This window comes from Peromyscus californicus, unplaced genomic scaffold (genome assembly GCF_007827085.1).
Source record: "Peromyscus californicus insignis strain IS unplaced genomic scaffold, ASM782708v3 Scaffold_8__1_contigs__length_139910024, whole genome shotgun sequence".
Taxonomy (NCBI): Eukaryota; Metazoa; Chordata; class Mammalia; order Rodentia; family Cricetidae; genus Peromyscus; species Peromyscus californicus.
In genome coordinates, this window is record NW_026294606.1 from 68,949,528 (window position 1) to 68,970,736 (window position 21,209).

The 21,209-nt window shown below is 36.2% G+C and overlaps 1 protein-coding gene across 1 annotated transcript in view; it reads left to right on the top strand.

Moving 5' to 3' along the window:
- The window catches only part of Malrd1 (MAM and LDL receptor class A domain containing 1), a 605,236-nt gene that overhangs the window by 56,009 nt on the left and 528,018 nt on the right, over nt 1-21,209 (top strand). The window contains exons 6-8 of the mRNA XM_052729219.1: nt 10,303-10,449; nt 14,020-14,186; nt 20,771-20,863. Of these exons, the coding sequence (XP_052585179.1) occupies nt 10,303-10,449; nt 14,020-14,186; nt 20,771-20,863 (407 nt within the window). The remainder of the gene's footprint in view (nt 1-10,302; nt 10,450-14,019; nt 14,187-20,770; nt 20,864-21,209) is intronic.

The window sequence follows — 21,209 nt, forward strand, 5'->3', positions numbered from 1 at the left end:
GCCAATCAAAACGTAAGTGAGAATCCAGGAGGGAACCTTTTCAAAAAAATAAAGAGTCAACAGCCATAACCTCTGCCCTTGTGTGATTCAATTGGAAAATTTTGTGTGTTAGCTGTAAAGAATAATATAGAAACTTAGCTGACCATGGGCCCTTAATATATTTAGCTAGCTCCCAGTGTGCTAAACTAATGTTCCTCATCTCAAAAGGTATCAAACAAAATGAGGGAAGTCTTCAGCTTTTAGAGGGGCAATAAGAGCAAGAAAGGGGAGTATATATATTACCCATCCTGGGTTATTTCCTCCTTGGTGGAAGCAGGCTGATCTGTGACCAGGTGCACATCTCTTGCTGGGACCCATATTGGCATAATAGCACTCTGAGGAAAAATACAAGCATATCCTCTCCCATGGGTCAGCTGGCAGTTGCCATTGGAAGGAGATAGGATCTCTCCATCTTACCAGGGACAGGGGCATGTTCCTTGGCAGAGATGCCTAGTGCTTGTAGTCTAGACTGAGCCCCTTGTCATCAAAACTGAGAAAGTTCACATGGAAAATTGTGATGGACCTTCATGTCTTGTGCTTAGTGGGGGACTTCTGTGGTTTTTAGGCCATAGCCATATGCTCATATAGTGTCTCTGGATGAGGGATGGTGTTCAGGAGCCAAGCCTTGGTTCCACCTCCTAGGGGGTTAGCACTTATGTGAAGGTGTCAGGTGAACAGAAAGAGAAAAACTGTGCCAAAGGAACCAAAAGCACACAACATTGAAGGGCCTTCTCACTGAAACACACCATCTTGGGGGCACTGTCCAGCACTGCTAGTGAAGAGAGGGAGATGCTCGAACCTGTGCCAGGAAAGTAAAAGTAACAGAAGTCCCACATTAAGGCACCAGATGTTGCTAGATTTTAATGGCTCCCTTGGAGGAGGGGGTGAGAAGGTGCAGCATCAATGACATTGACACTGGGAGTTGGGTAAAAGGTAAACAGCAGATTTATTTATTCAGTAATGGGGAAAGTCTTATAAACCCTCCTCCCAGTACTCAGGCTGTGTCCTGATCTGGTGACACTCTGTGGCCATGGCTCATTGGCTGGACATGATCAGAAACTCTGGATATCACCTGTTGCTAGGCCCTCCTTTGGCTCATAAGGAAGTACATTATGTGCTGTGGGATGGTCTGTATGTCAAATGTGTTGCTGATTGGTCAATGAATAAATCACTGATTGGCCCGTGGCCAGGCAGGAAGTGTAGGCGGGACAAGGAGGAGAATAGAGCTGGGAAGTGGAAGGCTGAGCGGGGGGACACTGCCAGCCGCCATCAGGACAAGGAAGATGTAAAGTACCGGTAAGCCACAAGCCACGTGGCAAGGTATAGATTAATGGAAATGGATTAATTTAAGCTGTAAGAACAGTTAGCAAGAAGCCTGCCACGGCCATACAGTTTGAAACCAATATAAGTCTCTGTGTTTATTTGATCGGGTTTAAGCGGCTTGGGACTGGTGGGTGAGAGAGATTTGTCCTGACTGTGGGCCAGGCAGGAAAACTCAAGCAACAATTATGTTCATGCCTTGGCAACTGGTTTGTGTAGTGGGTAGCTGTTCCAGCTTTGTCCTGGAAGTACTACCCCCATTGAGGCTTCCAGTAACTCTCATGCCTATGAGGTGGGGCTGAGACAGGAGCACTTAAGACTTGACATCTGGATGTGCCAGCTCTCTTGGTTCCTGGATCCTGGACACTGGAGGTAGACCAAGCAGAGTTCTTCAGAGAACACCACTGGACTGGGCTTCACCTTTCCCAGACCCTGTAACCTATCCCTTCACTTGTAAGTTACCCCACAAAATAAACTTCCCTTTTAACTATGTGGAGTTGTCTTAATATTTCAACCAATAGGTTTGAGCCAATTTTCTTGACCTTATGGGCCTATCCTACTACTATACTTCATTACATGTCTTCCAATGAGAATAAAAGGCATACACAGAAAGCCATCAAAAACACCATATAATATACTTGAACAAAATAATCTATGAATGTTTAACAATTGACATTTATTAAAAATATTTTTAAACAATATAGTGGTTAAACTACAGAAACAGTAGAATGCAATGTTTGTATGGAACAGTCTCATCTCAGGGCCACAACAATAGAAAGCAAGCAGTCTTCAATCTGGGGCAAGAAAATTATGAAAGGACTAAAATTTCACAGCTAAGTGCTAATTAGAGTCCTTCTCCACTCAGTCATATGATGAAATCCTAACCTCTACCAGAAGACTGGGACTTTAGTAATCAGGTTGAATAGAAACACAATTTCTCCTTTATCTTCGTCACTGTACTATTTAGGTGAAGAGACATCATGACCAAGGCAACTCTTATAAGAGAAAGCATTTAGTTGGGAGCTTGTTTTAGTTTCAGAGGCTTAGTCCACTATCATCACAGTAGGGAGCATTGTGGCAGACATGACAGACTTGGTGCTGGAGGTGTAGATGAGAACTACATCCTGATCCATAGGCAGAGATAGGGAGACAGGTCTTGAATGGGAGTTTGATACCTCAAAGCCCAGCTCCAGTGACATACTTCCTCCAAGAAGGCCATACCTCCAAATCCTTCTAACCCTACCAAACAGTTCTACTCCTTGGTGACTAAGCATTCAAATGCATGAGTCTATGGGGCCATTCTTACTTAAACCATCACAGCCTTTTTTGATAACACTGTAGTCTGTGATAGGCAAATATATTCTCTGTCTCTCTCTGACTCTGTCTCTGTCTCTCTCTCAAATATAGACCGAAGCTAAAATATCATATATAGGGGAAGTAAATGACGACATTGATAATGATTTGGAATGAGAAATAAACAAAACAATTACAGAAACAAAGGCCAATTGTTATAAAAGGTAATAAAACTAATGATTTTGTTAGATTAGCCAAAATAAAAATACAGAAGACATCGATTATCAATATCATCAGTGAAATGGAGTCTAACAAAAAGATCTTTAGATATTAAATTAATAACACAGAATACTACAAATAACTCTATGTAACAATTCATTTGTTGTAGATTCTTTCAAAGACAAACTATTAAAATTCATTAATAAGGAAGTAATAACCTGAAGAATTTTATGTTTAGTAAAAAATTCATAATGAAACTTTTTCATGGAAGAAAATTCTAAGACAACATTATTACACTTGCAAATCATGTTGAAAAATTTCAAAAATAAAATTGTATTTGTTCTTCTCAGTATAGCAAATAGAAATGAGAACATGTTCTACCTCATTCTGAAAGGCCTACACTGCACAACACAAATCCAGACAAAATCCACAAAATATTATTCCCCTTTATGGTCAGTGTTCATACAGAACCACAGAAGTTTTCAGTAAAATGTTATATAATATAATCAATTGAAATGCAAGACTGGTTTAATATTTGTAAAGCAATCAATTTGTGATACCATGTAAACAAACTAAAGAAGAAATGACCATGTACTTGCCTCTATGATCCAGAAAATTTGTTTGACAAAATTCAAAATACTAGGAAGACCTATGAACTTATTTAACATGATAAATGCCCTCAAATCCTAAAGTTAACATTAAATCTAATGATGAAAGAATGATGCTTTGCCCTAAAACTGCACCCAGGAAAGGTTGTCCATTCATCACTCTTATTCAACAACATACCAAAAATCCTAAGTGGTACAATAGAACAATACACATAAGCAGGGCACACAATGTTAATAGAATAAAGTATACTTCCCTATCTGGATAATGTATTCAAACAGTCTTATGGAATATAGTTTTTTTTTTTTTTTTTTTTGGTTTTTTGAGACAGGGTTTCTCTGTGTAGCTTTGTGCCTTTTCCTGGAACTCACTTGGTAGCCCAGGCTGGCCTCGAACTCAGAGAGATCCACCTGGCTCTGCCTCCTGAGTGCTGGCATTAAAGGTTTGTGCCATCATCACCTGGCCAGAATATAGTTTTTAAAAATCTTTAGAACTGGAAAATTAACTTGACATAGTAGCAGGTGACAAGGTCGGAAGAAGAATCAAATTTGTCTTCATGTAATAGTAATGAGCCACTGCAAATCAACATCAGAAAAATGGCTCCACGTACAGTAGAGTAAAAAGAATTCTTAAGGATACATGTAACAAATATGAGTCTGATCTGCACTTAGAAAGCTACAAAACACTGACAAGAGATATCAAGAAGAAATAAATACTGAATTTACTAGAGGTAAGTTAAAATAAATTTATAAAACAATGATAGCTTTTCAAATTTGAAAAATACAAATGGTGTGGTTTATGCATACCTTAGTAATAATATGTTCAGAGATAACCCTATTTTTTTTAGTAAGAGTATATTAAATTTTACTGTAAAATAACTTTATAGCAATATATAATTATACTTACTTTTATCATTTCTTAATTCTTTACTGAGACAACAAAAGTAAGTTCTTTTTATAGTATTAGGGAAATCTTTCAGACATTTCCTCTACTTCTAAGAATAACATTCTATTGAGCTGTTGCTCTTCCCAAGATGCTAAGTTCATTGTACATTTATTGGAAGAAATATCTTTAGACTCTCCCAAACGTAGCAAGTACAAAATAGAAATCAAGGTTTGTGACTATGCTGAAATAAAATATATTTAATCAGTGATTCTTGAATAACACTGATTGATTCTTGAATAAATTGATGATTATAATTTTTATAATGATTGCATGCTGTGGCTCATAATCAGAATATTGTGAAATTCTGTGAATATTTTTGATTGGGTTTTCAGGACTTTACTTCAGTGTCATTTGTAAAATGACACCAATGTACAAATCATTGCTTAATTAGAATCTTCATGATGCATAAATATTATCCAGTTAAGCAACTAAAATCCTACTTACCGTCTTAAAATGTTAGCTTTCCAGTAACCTTTTAAGAACCAATAACTATTAATTTAAATCCATTATGAATTAAAGAAAACTGACAAAAATTATCTAAAACCTTTAGGGTCAAAATTGGATGTCAATTGTAACTTTCACTGCAACAGACCTGGAATTCATTATCTAATGTTTAAGAATTACTGGCCAATTGCACACAACCTGTTTTTGTAAGATAAGCTTTGAAGGATGGCTCTCTTTAGATATGTGACTTCATCAGTCTAGATGCCTTGAGGTGGTTGGCAAACCTGGCTTCTATTGAAGATGAGAGATTTTAATGACCTTGCTGAAGAATTTCTGTAAATTGAGATGGCAGTACAATGTAAGAGAAGGAGTTAGGAAAAGAGGAGGAAGGGAGAGAGAGGAGAGAAAGAGAAAGGGGAAGGAGAGAATGAATGTATTTCTATGAATGATTGTAAGCCATTGTATTGAATAAACTAAAATAAAATGAGCTTCCTGGAGATTTATTGATTGGCAATGTATGCAAACCATATCCAAACATAAATCTGTTTGTGGTTATAAATTTGTTTGGGAAAACACTATAAGTTATTAAACTGAAAAAGAATAAAAGAAATGTTTAATACCTATCCATACAAAATACATCTCAATTAAATGAAATTTACACTTAAATATTTTGCTAGTTTTGTGTATAATACTTTTAAACTCCTGTATAAATAGTGGTAAATCGGAGATAATATATAACATTTCATTGAATTATGCCCAACGATGGTAGCTCTAAAGGGTGGATTTGTAGCACTGATATGAATCAACAAAATTATCATTTTAATTGTTTCACAGTAATTGTTATTGTTGAATCCTAGCTTCACTTATTGTCATCATTTTCTAAATTGCATGTGCAATTTTATTTCCAGTGTATCTTATTTTCAAGATGATTTGCATATTCATCATTTTCAAATGCTCATTATGAAAAACCAGACTATGTAGGTATTGATAATAACTGCTATTACCAATTGATCTACTTTATCACAAATAAAATAAAAGATGATTTCTAGAGACCCCAAAATACTTTCAATATTAGTCATTTACTCATTTGCTAAAGAAATAAATATGTATTTAACTCTATATTCTGCCAAGATAAATTTCTAGGTATTGAAGTAAATAATAGCAAAAAAGACAAGTAATACTCATTACATTCAGGGAACTTGTATTTTTATTTGGGGTAAAATGACAGCAAGCAAATTTAAAAATGTACTTTCTATCAAATGATGAGCAAGAGAACATAGGACTAAGACAAAGTGCCAGAGGTGAGGGTGAGAGAGTAAAGTTTTAAACAGCACACTCAGCATGTTGGCCTTAAATTCACAGATAGTAATTGAACAGAAAGGCTGAGGGGTCCAGAGAACAAGACATGTGCACATTAGCAAGGTATGTAAATGTAAAAGCCTGCAGGAGCAAGCTCGGTTTACTAGGTGAAGATCATGGCAAGGACTTTACTGTCTCTCTTGTAGAAGTGCATCCTTTGAAAAGATTCCCCTCTCTCCTCAGGAGAAATGCAAAAGCAGGAGGGTCAGGAATTCAAGGTCATCTTTGCTTCTACTATTATAGCAGATCACGGAAGTACTTCTAGAACTTGGGGGTGTCGATAGAGACAGGAAGACCAGATGTTTATGATCAGTGTGGGTTACATAATACCATGACTCAAGCAAAAATGTTACTAAAATCCAGAATAAGATGGCTGTCCTTTGAGCCAGAACTGATAATATTAATGGAGTTTTGTATGTGTTTTGCAGATAAAGTAGAAAATTTTCCAATGGGGAGTATGCCAAGAGAGAGGATGAGAAGGGGAGAGAAGAGGGAGTGCAGATGAGTTAGAGAGGAGGGTAGAGGAAAGGAGAGGAGAGGAGAAAAGAGAGAGATGGCAGATTACAAACTTCATGCTTGAAGCACAAGGACAAGTTGGATATTATTTATGATTGAAAAGACATCTGTAGAGAGAAAGTTTGGGCAGAGGAAAATAAATTTTATATTATGGCCTAGTTTTTGTACATACTTTTTAATCATTCTAGGGAAATAACCAAGACAGCAGGAGAATGTCTTAGTTGGAGTCCAGATAAGGTCTGAAATAGAGCCTGAGCTACAGTTCAGTGTGAAAATCTGATCACATAAGAGAAAACAGAGCTTAGAGAATACTCCATTTTGTATCTTCCATCCTTCACTCCAATGAAGCTGCAGAAGTCAAGATTAGGGAGCAATCAAGTATGCCCAATGTTATTGAATGGTTTGTTGAGGATTGAAAAGTGAATAGAAACCATACCTTAGAAGTCAGCCTTGATAGATACAGTTTCCATTGAAACTGGGAACATTGGGAAGAAAAGGTTGAGAAATATGATTCTGACTGCAGTATGGAGGCCGTATGAACACATGCTAAGCAAAAGAAGCTAGATCAAGAAGACTGTGTGCCATATCACTTCATTTGTATGAGTAGTACAGAGTGAGTAAATCCAGTGACAGAAGGCAGTGTCTGAGACTGTGGAGAGAATGGAACCTTACCAGCAATGGATATGGAATTTTATTTAATGTGACAAAATGTTTTGGAAATACATAGTGATTTTTAATTGCATAATGCTGCAGATGTAGAAAATGACACTGAGTAGTTTCAAGTGACCTAAGCAGTGGATTTTATATAATAGGAATCTTACATTAAGGAAAAAAAATTCACTAAGACATGTTCCAGAGTAAGCATTAAAATAGTCAGAATTCATGAGAATCTGCAGTTCTTATAGAAATAAGTTGAAGGTTTGAGTCTTTTGAAGATGGATGAAGTGCTGTTGTATGGGTACCAAAGGGAATGATCTCATAAGGAAAGAGAACATGTGGCTATAGAGGAGAGAGCATGAAATTACTGAAGTGAATCCTTAAATAAGTAGAATATGCAATTTCTGAAAAGGGTGTCCAGAGGAGAGCTTGGGCAGCTGACGAGAGAAGATGTGGAGCATACAGCAGTAAGAGGTGGGGCTTGTGCAAGTCTCTTCTGGTTTCTCTCATTTTCCCAGTGAAGTGTGAAGAACGATGACTAACTGAAATGATGATGGAGTGGGAAAGAATGAGGAGGATATGAATAGTTGTCTAAGACTGAGGAGAAGAGAATTGGGGTATCATGCTATAATGAACTGGATAGACACAAAAATGAACTTATTTCAGTCTGCACGATTGTGTCCTCTCTTTATGCCCATTAGCTGTATAAATACAGGGCCGCCTGGGTAGAGGATTGTATTTAGTCTTTCTTTGAGAGATTGGAAGTGCATGAGGAGATAAAGGGAAAGGCATTCTGTCTACACAACTGTAAGAAAAGAAATGAAGGTATGACAGATTACGAAAGGAATGGGAGATACTGTAGGACCATAGGCAGACAGGTGCTGGTATGATAAAGCTGTCATTGAACAAACACCATGGAATGTTCTCAAATAAACTAAGATGATTCCAGGGTCAGTATGTGGTATGATGTTAATGGATTACCATCATATATGCAGCTCATTTTCATTGGTGTCACTAAGAAACATGACTGTCTTGCAAGAGTTGAGGTACCAAACAGAGGGAGCTATACATGTTAGGTGGCCATTGCAGAGTGGACCACTTGAGTGATAAGAAAATAATTCAGTATTATCAGAGGTTATCATGCTGCAATGAAGAAATGGAGTTGTGTTTCTTCATCACCAGGACAAGTTCAAGAGTGAGTTAAGAAACAAGTTGGGATCTGTGAGAACTGGTAGCACTTACAGAAGTAAGTTGAAGGTTCAATAGAGTTTATGTTTTCATCAAAGTTATTTTCCAGGAACAAAAAAAAAAGAAAAAGAAAAAGAAAAGAAAAAGAAAAAGAAAGGAGAAGAAGAAATTGTGAAACTGAGAAATAACATGAAAGTGAATGTTGAAACAGCCAGAGCCCAAATTTTCAAAGACTTAAAAGTTCCTACAACATTTGCTGTTGAGTATGGAAACCTGGACCAGTGAGAGATATCAATATCAAGCGAGTCAAATTTGGTATTTCCTACTCAGAGAGTAAGAATTTTCTGCAAGTAGCAGAATGAGCAGAGGGAAGAGCAAGTCTACTTCCAATATAATCTCTACCACAAAACTAGACATAATGTGAAAGGGCTTCAGAGAAGCTAGTTCAAGAGTAGAGCTCATTTCCAGTGGTAGGGGATGCCATCTACTGTATTAGTTCCCTGAACAAGTTACAGTCCTAGGCTCTTCATTTCAGTGTTAGTGTAGATGGCTTCTGTGAAGACATTGATGGTTTGCTTTGGAGGCTTCATTGATACTACCACGATCTGATTAGACTATAGATCCAGTTGCATGTTTGCTTTATTCTCTCTGTCTCCTCTGTCTCTCTGTCTTTGTCTCTCTATCTCTTTTTTTCTGATTATGACTTTGTAATCTGGCTACACAAGTGTTTAATTTAATATTTATTGAATGTTAACATTCTGAGAGAGATGTGTTTCCAAGGGCTCCTGCATCTCATTTGTGACCATGCTCTAAATTTAACAGATGAGATTTTACCATGCCAAGAAGTGTCAAAAACCAAGCAGGACTTGTATTGTTCAGATATGGAGCTCTACAGATTTGATTCTGCAGATGAAGGCTTGAGATGTAAGTGTCAAATTGAGATGCCCATCTTGTTGCTATGGACACAATTTATAAAACCCAGAAACCAGAGATAGGAGCATGTACGTGCCAACCTTTGTTGGCATTGACGTCTTAGTTTTAGCTGGATGACAAAGTCTGCTGTTTAGTAGAACAGTGAACAAGATTAAACACATCTATTTAAGGTGATGTTTTATAAAGTCACACCATTAAAGATTATCTTATAATCATATGCAATATTTGGCTTTTAAAATTCAGGTTTGATGATGAATGGTAAATTAAACTAATGGATATAATTCCATGAAGTAGCTAAGGGGAAATATGAAACTTTACAATTTGTCCTAAAGCTATGATGCAAGAAGAACTAGAAATCTAATTTTTAAGCCAATGGTTCTTATTAGAGAAGATCCACATTTTTATCAAATAAAAAGCTGTTGCAAAATAGAGTGGCTTAGGTATTCTTGCAACTGTGTCTGGCCTGTGGGTCATATGTACCCCAGGATAGCTATAAATTTGGCCAAACAAACATTACTTAAAATAGTATGTAGTGTCTTTTTGTAATGCAGTTATGTAGTTTTCCAGCATGAACTTTGTAGATGAAAGCATCATGTCCCAGTTGTAGAAGGTTGGATACACCTGCCTGGGTCCAAGTCTTTACTGAACCAAAAGTTCAGGATAGTAATGTGCCCTTGTATTTCAGCAGAAACCCTCTTAGTTTATTATAACATACAGCTGTGGTTGAGCAGACACTCTAGGAGACTGTAATAATCCACCAAGGCCCTTTGCTCTCTTCTCTAGTGTACCAGACCTGTGGATTTGACTTTGACATGTGTGCCTGGGTTACCGAGGCAACTGCTGAGCAAACTTCTTGGATGTGCACAAAAGCAAGTGATGTCCCTCCACTGGACTCTGCACCCCAGCAAGATCAAAGTGACAATGATGAAGGTACCAATAAAACGTAATGTAGTTTATATCTCAGTGTTAGAATTCTGCTTTATGTGATGAATAGTAAGTCTTTAAGCCAGAGGTGCTGATAAGCATACATATTAATAAAGATACATTACATCATAGATACTGAAAACGAAAAACAATGTTTTTAACCCTGTAAAAGAAAAATTATGCTACATTAGCTGTTGGCCCTTTTAATTTTATTATTTTCATTTTGTCTAGATGAATTAGTTTAAAAAATTAAAAGCAAAGCCTTTTATCAAGTCCAGTTGTTCTTTTTTTGTTAATTTTTTAATTTATTTTACATACCAAGCACAGTTTCCCCTCCCTTGTCTCCTCCTGTTTCCTCCCCCTGCCTTATACCCCCCTCACCCAGTTGTTCTCATCACTGCAGTGTGGAGTGTCCTTCTGTTATTCTAATGTAAGTTATTAGGATCTGCGTATGTGTCTCTCCACCATTCCCACCCTGACCTCTTTCTCAGTTATTACTTGCTTTTTATTTTTATTTTTTCCTACTGATTTGGAAATGTTACCTGACATGTTCTTAAATATATGTTCTTAATTCAAAATTATATTTATTACTGTATGCAGTGTGTGTGTGTGTGTGTGTGTGTGTGTGTGTGTGTGTGTGTGTGTGTGTGTGTGTGTATGTGATAGAATGTATGTGAGGGTTTGCTTTTCTCCCTCTACCATGTAGGTTTGGGAATGAATGGAGGTCCTCAGGCTTGTGTTTGCCATATAAACAGTTACTTGCTAAGCCATCTAACTGACTCAATAGTCTTAATTTAAATACACACATATGAATACTGAATTGATTTGCTAAAACCTAAAGTGGGGGCTGGAGAGAATAACTCAGTTGTGAAGAGCATCTGCTTTCTTACAAGGAACCTGAGCTCAGATCGCAGCACCCACATGTGCTGCTTCCCTGCAGCCTGAACTCCAGCTCTAGGGGACCTGACTTCATCTTTCGGCCTCTCTGGGCACCTAACCACACACTGCACACACTGCACACACATACCTGCGCAAACACTGAATTTTTTTTATTAAAAAACTAAAATTCCTTAGTATTTATTTCTGTCTTCTTCTTTTATGGAAATAATTTTTTTAGACATATAATCTGATTATGGTTTCCTATCACCCTACAGCTTCCAGTTCCTTTCCATCTCCTCTCAAATCTGAATCCCCCTTCCTTCTGTCTCTCACTAGGAAACAGACATCTAAGAAATAATAAAATAAAACAAAAACAAGCAAACTGGAATAGGATAAAACAAACAGAAGAAACAGAGCCAAAAAATAAAATAAAATAAAAATAAAATAAGCCAAGACACAAAGACATACACATTCACACACAGGAATCCCATGAAGACATCCTTGAGTACTGTTACATTGATTTGTGCACTAGTGTTACTTTCTGATCCCTAAATTTTCCATCTCTCTGCCTGTGCTCTCTGTCCTAGCTTTCTTTTCTGTTGCTGTGACAAGACACCATGAACAGAAGCAACCTGGCAAGGAAAAGATTTATTTAGATTTCAGGTTACAGTCTGTTATGGAGGGAAGCTGGGGCAGGACCAGGCAGGAACCTGTACGGAGGAGGAGGCTTGCCCACATGACTTGCTCAGCTACCTTTCTCACTCAGCTCAAGCCCACTTACCTAAGGATGGCTCATCATTACCTAATGATGGGATCTCCTGCATCACTTATCAATCAAGAAAAAGCTCCACAGACATGCCTCCAGGCCAGCCTGATGGAGGCAATTTTAATTGAGAATCTCTTTTCCCAGGGGTGTCTAAGTTTGTTGCAAGATGACATGAGCTAACCAACACATTACTGTAACAGGACTATCTTTGTATCCCCAGACCCTGAATAATGACACAGAGATTTCTTATCAAGTATAAAAGCTTGGCTTTAACTTAAGCTTGTTCCCAAGTAGCTCTTATAACTTAAATAAACCCATTTGTATTAATCTACATTCTGTCACATGGCTTGTTACCTCTCCTCCATACTGTATGCCAAACTGCCTTCATATCTTACTGGTGAGTTCCCTGCCTCTCAGATCCTCCCCTCCCAGTTCCTCTTTCTGCCCAGAAGTCCCACCTATCCTCTACTCCCTAGCTATTGGTCTTCAGAAGGTGCCTTAGGCAGGTGAGATAAAACAGATACATCTTCACAGTGTTCAAAAAGATTATCCCATAATGTGTTATTATGTTTCTATTTCTTCTATTAGTGATATTTGCATATCAATTCTATTTATATAACATTTCCAGTCTCATCATTCCAAGGTTTCCTGACTTATGTGTGTTTGATTCTGGTACTTGATTTTTCTTTTCAAACCAGCTCTGGTCTTACACTATGCCTTATAAAATTTTCCAAATAGCATATTCAAAAACTCATTATTTTTTTATATTAAAGAGAGTTGCACGTTGGTTAGTGATTTTTGTCATGGCATCGCTTAGCTCTTCAAGACCTCCCTGGAGTGCTGACACTGATGCAAGGCTTCACTCCTCATGGACATTCTTGATGTTTCTGCATCTCTTTGGTAAATGCGTTCTTACTAGTCTTCCTTAGGTCTGTCTGTCAAGAGCAACAGCCATAGACTATACAATGTGGAGCCACCTAGGGGACCCCAGTGACCAACAACTCAAAAAGAAATAGCCCATGCTTGATACAGGGCTTTTTATTTGATAGTTTATTTTATTTTATTTTAGCAGCTATAGGAATATATCTTAACCTTCACAGTACTGAAGATTTCAGATTTTATTTTTGCAAAATATATCACAAAATTGCTTTGTTCTTTGTATCACCAATGTTATTGGTTCTATAACAGCCCAAATTAGTTGTAAATACTTGAAAATAAGTTGACGATAATCTTGTTTACTACAAAATCTATAGATGCAGTTAATAAGACTATAGATAACTATTGCTTCCATGTGATTTATAAGAAAGACAGCATTTTAAATTGTACACACTTTAAACAATGAAGATTTTTATGTGAAAACTAGAAAAATAACATAAAAGAGGATTAATTCTGGGAGAAAATATAATGGATTTTTTATTAAAGAAAAAATGCACTGTGACATTTAAAAGAAAATGCTGGGCTGGCAAGGTGCCTCAGAATAGGTCCTGTCTCAAGAAAGAAGATGACAGTGAATGAGGAAGATGACTGACACTGACCTCTGGCCTCCATTTGTGCACACACTTGTCTCCATGCCACAAACAGGCACACGTGGGCACACACACATATCCACAGCACACAAAGAAAATAATAGGGTATTAGTTTAACGGTGTAGAATGTTTATATCACAGATTTCTTTTATAGAAATATTGAATTTCAGCAATGAATTTACCATTACACATTGACTTGAAGAATTAGGAGTGATTTGATGTGTAAAATTAAAGCTTATCAATTGTTGTTGGTGTAATCATTTTCGGGCATCATATCCTTTAAAGTAAAATATTTTTAGCCTGGGTTTGAAAATTCCATAAAAAGTCTTGTTCAAAAACAAACAAAAACAAAAACAAACCCCACATAATTGTTTCCCTAAATTGCTTCTTTTGTTTTCACTTTAGGTTACTTTGTGTGGCTAAAGAACAATTATGCTTTTACTTTTGGACATGTAGAGAGCAGTGCATATTTAAACAGCTCTATATGTCATTGCACAGACAGGAACTGCCATCTTCAATTCTATTACACTATGGAAAACAGTGTACTGAGAGTAAGACTGTACTCTAATGAGGTAAGAAAAAAATTAGCATTTATTTCAAATCCATTGAATATATGACATTTCTGTTCTTAAATACTTATCTTTCTGTTTCTCAGTCACATATAGACTTCATACACTGTTTCTTAAATTCTATTTATTCTTACTTATGTGCATGTGTGTACCCACTTGTTTTCATGTGCACTGCATGTGGACAATGCCCTTAGGGATTAGAAGAGGTGTTGGGTCCCCTGTAGCTGGAGTTACAATGGTTGTCAGACCTTTCTCCTCCACATGTGTACTGGTAACCAAACCCAGGTCTTCTGCAAGAACAAAAAGTATTCTTTTTTCCATAGTAGATGAAAACTACTTTTATTAAAAGTGAAGAAACATATGTACCAGGGCACACAGAGAGAAATCTCCCTACAAGACAGAGGAATAGTTGAGCCTTTCCTGGAGGGCTGGAAGTTTAAATGGTCTTTGGTAGGCTAGAATGGTGGTCTTCTTTCTCTAGTTTAGGGTCAACCTAAGGAGCAATGATAAAACTTAACCAATGGTGAAGATTGTGGGAGACTGGCTCCCACCTTTGAAGGGTTCTTAGGTGGAGAAGAAAGGAATGAGGAAATATCAGATAGAATAAGAGACCTAGCCAATGAGAAGAAAGATAGAAACACAGGCTAGCTTTGGGAGGGCCTGGGTCAATACCCAACAGTTCCTTTGTTTATTCAAAAGGGATTTTTATAATATGCCAAGGGAGAGACAAAAGACCTCCCCATTGCAAGATCAAAGCACATTGTACAGCCAAGTGTAGACCCTTCTAAACACCTTGTAAACATGCCTGTGGTCAAATCATTTCCTTAGGCAGCCCTGCTGGGTAAAGCAAGCTTAGATTCTTTGACTCTGAGTAATTTCTCACAAGGAAGCCTCTGTGGGCCCCCACAGAAGATCCAGAATATAGACAATCATTTAACAACAGTGTGCATCCTTGGCATGTCCTGTGTGAGACAGAGTTTCCGTTATACACAGACTGAGCCTATTGGTGTTTTTGGTTTTCTAGCCTGCCATCTTTCTCTAAAAAAGGCAATACTGCCTCTCAATAATTTTCTCAATACAGCCTCAGTAGGAACTATTGAAAGTGTTCTTAGCCACTAAGCTACTTATACAGCTTTAGATTTAGATATTCCTTATCTAACTTTGTTTGTTATATATTGTAAGAATGTTTAAGAAGTGTCCTCAGTGTATGTGCTGGCTGTTTGGAACCTGGGGCTTATACAGGGACACTTGGCTCAGCCTGGGAGGAGGGGACTGGACCTGCCTGGACTGAATCTACCAAGTTGAACTCAATCCTCAGGGGAGTCTTTGCCCTGGAGGAGATGGGAATGGGGGGGTGGGCTGAGGGGGCAGGGTGGGTGGGAGAGGGGAGAACAAGAGAATCTGTGGCTGATATGTAAAATTAAATTAAATTATAAAATAAAATAAAAAAGAAAGCAAAGGGAAGGTTTAGAGGAAGGAAAGGGAAGGGAGAAATGATACAATTATATAATAATCTGAAAATTTATGTTATCTTATTTGCATTAAATAAATATTAAATATTATATTATTAAAATCTGAAAAAATATAATATGAAAAATGTTTAAACACACAATAACCAAATCGAGATGCAATTACTTTTAATGTCTTTAATTATTTCAATATTACTTTTTTATGCTTCTTCTTTTCCATTATTTAAATTGATGATAAAATTTCACTGTTTCTGAAAAACCTGAAATATAGATAATTTGATAAAGTTTCATTTACCTTAAATTTACTTATCTTCAGCTACTTTTAAACTCAGGAGCGAGCATTTTCCTTGTAAATATTAGTTGGATTAAACCATACCATGTTTGAATTACAAAAAAAAGAAGTCAATTTAGTAGATACCATCAGATTCAAAAATACTGGTGACATGTACATAAAAAATCATAACCCTATATTTAAGAAATTATGGGCCTGATAGAAACAAGATTATTTGGGTTTATACATCGTTAGCTATGTTTTAGAGTTCTGATATAATCTGTGTGAGATTTTACATCTATATTAATTTATTAAAAGCATAAATATGATGGAATTAAATTCTTTGTTCTGATCAGTAAGTAAAGATTTGTGAACTCGCAGTTGCTAATTAAACACAAATGAGTCATTTGGGTTGAATTAAAATCCATGCTATTGTGTAGAGTGAATATTGTGGTTATGCCAGTAACTTAAGCAAATCCATAACTTTCCAGCCTAAATATAATAGAATTAAATTAGCTACAATTCATATTTTCGTGATACACTCTGAAAATCTCCACTGCTATGAAGAGTCTACTTATTGATAGGAATAAAAAATCCACAGGGACCAATTACCATCATCTAAGAAATGGAAAACAGTTTGCAGAAACTCCAGCACTGGAGAGACAGACAGTAAGATTATCCAAATGAGTTTCTATTGTTTCACGATGCTTTGGATAAATCCAGTTGAAGTTTCCTCGTAGTTTTTTCCTGATTCATTTACAAGAAAAGTGTATTTGTCACCTGTGCCTGTCTGGTAGCATAGAACACCACCTGTCACCAGCACTTTATTCTGCTCTTTTTCCTTCTGAAGCTTTAAGTGTCAAGATAATTAATCCTGAAAGATAAGAAGGCTTTTTAGAAAAATGCTTGAGACCCGGGAAGGAATCCATCTGGTTTACCTTTTCCTTTGCTTTTTGTACTGTTCCACTTGTACCTGGTCTTTTTCCTTCTGTTTACGCCTTGAAGAAATAAGCACAGAGTTCTAGCACATTAAGTTGTATCAGTATGTTACAGCACAGGGCAATATGCTCTCCTTTGTTACTGGGATGATATATAAAGTTTAGTATTTTTTTTTAAATATGGTACTCTTACTAATTCTTAGAGAATTTCATACAACATATCTTGATCATTTTGATCTTAATTATCCACCTGTTGCCCTACCCAACTTTTTCCCAAAACCCACTTCATGTCCTTTTTTTTTTCTAAATAAAGAAACATCTTCCAGCAGATATTTGGTCCTCTATTTCTTTTTTATATTCCTTATATTGTTACATATTTTTATTATTTAAAAATAAATTTTAACTCAATCTCTTATAATCATACCCCACTGTCTTCTTTGATGTTCTGTGAGTTATAGGTCTAGGGGTTGTATTCTAAGTGTATTATTTGAGGGCAGGCACCACATGGCCAGTTGACCTCTGCTTTTTGTTCATTGTAGCTTTCTGTAATTATCTCTTTCTGCTAGAAAAAGAAGCTTCTTTGATGGGGGGTGAGATCTGCCCCTTTCTGTGGCTATGGCAACAAGTATTTAGGATGCAATTAGAAATTATATTGGTTAAGGACAGAGGTAGTAGGCTCTCCTGTACATTCTATGGTCTTACAGCTGCAGGTTCTTGGCTACATTTACAGAGCCAGACAAGAGTTACCTCCTATTACATTAGCCTTAAGTCCTGTTAGGTAATTATTGGTTACCCTGAGGATATAAGTGTCACCATTGCACCTTTTAGACTATCTTAACATTCTGGTTATTATTGTGGTTCATTGGCATTATAGCAGGATAGGACTATTGGTTGCTTCTCTCCATTGGCAGCTTGCATAATTCCTTTTTAAATGTGTTATTGGGACATATTTGCAGTAATAGCATCCAATACCACTACATCTGTTTAATGTATTTCATTCAATTTAATAAGCTGTTTGGGAGATTGGCATAAATTTTTTTCTTACATTTCTGTCACATCGGCAACATTCCCTATGCATGGAAGAAACTACACAAACAATGCCTCACAAACTCCAAACCAAGTTAGTCTTTATGTGCATATGCTATGGTACCATTCATGCCTCAGTAATCTTTCAGGTTTTCAATTATCTCCTTTGACTAAGGAATACTGAAAAATTCTAAAATGATTTTGTTGAGTTCAGATTATGATTGCAAATGCTTTAAAAATATGGTCCAATTATATTATATGGCAGATAATTTATTAATCCTTAGTTACATATCCAATAAGATATTATCATTCATTTACATCATATATACTTTATTTCTTAGGATTTTTTAATCCATTCAGAATATAACTGATGGATTTCCAGTCTCAGTATACATAATATGAAAAATGAATGATATCTTTCTGTTGGTGGCCTTGAAACTATGCAAGAAGACTCAAAAATTGCCTGCAGCTGCCACATAATTATCTAATTAGAGTGGATTACATTGAGGCATACAGGAGCCTACGGAATGGAAATTTGTGTATCAGCTCAAAACACTTGAGTGTGGAGCGTTGCACATCGACCCCTCAGAACATCCCTATTCTGAAAGTGTTCATGTTTTCTCTGATTTTCTCTTTACCATTTGTTGATTATGAATAAAGATTCTCTCTCAGAGTACATTTAAGTCACAAGAAGATGCCTTCTCCAACACTTAAAAAGATTTTCAACTACCTTTACAATATATCTTGATGAAAATCACCATTTGTCTTCTGTGAAAACAATTGTGTTCTTCCTTTTGGAAATCCAGTTCCCATTTGTATTGTCTAGCTATGCAGGGTCTAGAACTCCCTTCTCCATCTATAAAACAATGGCCATAGCAACACATTCCCTTCTTGAGATTTTTTTAGTGCTAATAAGTTAGAGATACTAGGAACTGGACTTGTAATTTTTATAGTTTTTAAAAAATTTCCACTACCAAGTACAATTCATATAAAGGTTGAATCAAAATGAAATGTCTTAGAAATTATTGATGTTCTTGTATAATACAATTTTAAGGCTATAATAAGCTCTGTTAAAATAACATATTTTTCAAGTTCCGTGATTTTATCATAGGATGTATTCAAAAGTACTTATTTAAAAAGCTAACTTTGAGGTGATACATCTGATTTCTTCGCTGGGAGGGAGGGAGAATCTTGCATCTCTGAGAAGAGCAGTAATGAATAGTGTTTGACAGGTGAGCCTGAATTTTTTTAACCTGATCTGGAACAGCAAAGTTTTTTAAATTATTGATTGATCAACTGATTCGTGATTGGTTTTTAAGGTAACAGGAAATTAGAACATGCTTGAAAACGTTTCTGCAGCTGGGAGTTTATTGTTTTCTTAATATTGACAGTTGTTCAAACTAACTAGAAAGTCTGAAATTAAGAACAGAACTCAAAAGTTACCTTCAATTAGCCAGGGGTAAATTATTTTTCTTTATCATTGCTACTGTTTTCAAACAGAAAAATATAGTAGAAAAATCTCAATCTCGTTCATAATATACCATTAAGTTAGTATATGGGAAAGGATTTTCAAAGAACTCTGTTCAGTTTAAAGGGGTTGGTAAATGAATTTATCTTCAGATAGAGGAAAATCAATTAGTCACTATGGAAAAAGGCAAATTGCTTAAAATTATTCTTCTAAAATGATCATTGTGGGAATTGGTGGGTGTAATTTGCCACAAAATGTTATTAAAAGCATTTTTAGAAGTGTCTTCATGCTAAATAACTGAAGTTATGTGGAAATAATTAGTGAGGAAATTTGTTGTAGTTCTTAACTTCTTAAAACTAATTCATCTCAGTGCAACATGACAGCTCTCACCTCCAATCACATGCGAGCTTCTCTCTCCTGTGGAAATCTCAGGAGTAGATAGGGATGAAAAGGACAGGAAGTACACTTTAGTAGATCTGAAAGACCTTAAGTGTTTGAGGCTTGGGAATCTGGGATAGGCATCAGAGGGTACACCACTCAGTTGCAGATAGATTCATTTTAAGAAGATCTTGAATGTGGATGAGTTAAGTAGAACTGAGTGAGGAGGGAGAAGCCGAGAGCCTGGGAACATATGCCTTCCCTCATAAGACTCAGAAGTAGATGTTTCCCGATTTTTTCCATTTCATACTAGAAGCCAGCAAGGCTTGTCAGAGCTCAGCCGGAGGCGGTTCTGTCATCCCCACATTTGCACTACAGGATTTCACAAAAACAATGGCTCCCTATATTACGAACAATTTGGTTTATTTTCTCTAGGGAAATGTCAAAATAATTTGAATGCTTGCTAATATCTGAAGAAGCATAGGGGTTAATTCAGAGTATGGAAGCATGGTCCTAGAACACAATTACTGAAACTATTAGCTCTGATATGCAGCACAGTATAGACTTTGTCTTAAGATCTTAGCTCATACCACATAGTAATAATTTTACTCTTTATTGATTCTCATGAATACAATAAATGATTATCATAGATGTCTAAAATTTCAAAAATGCAATTGTTTATTTCCTCTTGATAGAAGGGAAAATGCGTACAGCAGACATGGACCACATCCAATCACATATCTTCCATTTTTTCCCTCCTATCAAGAAAATTCCATGCCAGAGCCTGTTAGTGTGTGCAATTAACATTTATTAATAAAGGGAAATGTTTAAAATAGTTTTATTATAAGTTATGATAACTTCTATATTTTCCTTCAAAATTATTATTCATCTCATTATTACATAAGTACTTTAGAGTTCCCAGTACTTAAGAGCATAAGGATACACAAATCTGGACTAAACATAATTAGGAGAGCTCATATATAAACACAAGAGCAGCATTTGGGAGATTATTAACATGTTTCTATTTCAAATCTAAGGAAGAAAAAAAGACTTGGACATTCAATGCATCAACTCACAACACATGGGTGAAAGAAGATGTATTAATACCAGAAGGTCTGAAGATATTTAAGGTATAAAAGTAAGATTTTGTTACAACTTAAACATTTACTTTGCTAATATGTAATTTATCATCCACTGTTAAATTTAAATTAGAAAAGTAGACTTGTATCTTTGGGGATAATAATTAGATTTTCCTTTCTTTATATTGGGTCTTTAACAGGACAAGTTTTCTGTGAGCAGAGGAATTGCTAGCTCAGTGGTTCTCAACCTTCCTAATGCTGTGACCCTTTAATACAGTTCCTCATGTTGTGGTGACCCCTAACCTTAAAAGTATTTTCATTGCTACTTCATAACTGTAATCCTGCTGCTGTTATGAATCATAATGTAAATATCTGTGCTTTCCAATGGTCTTAGGTG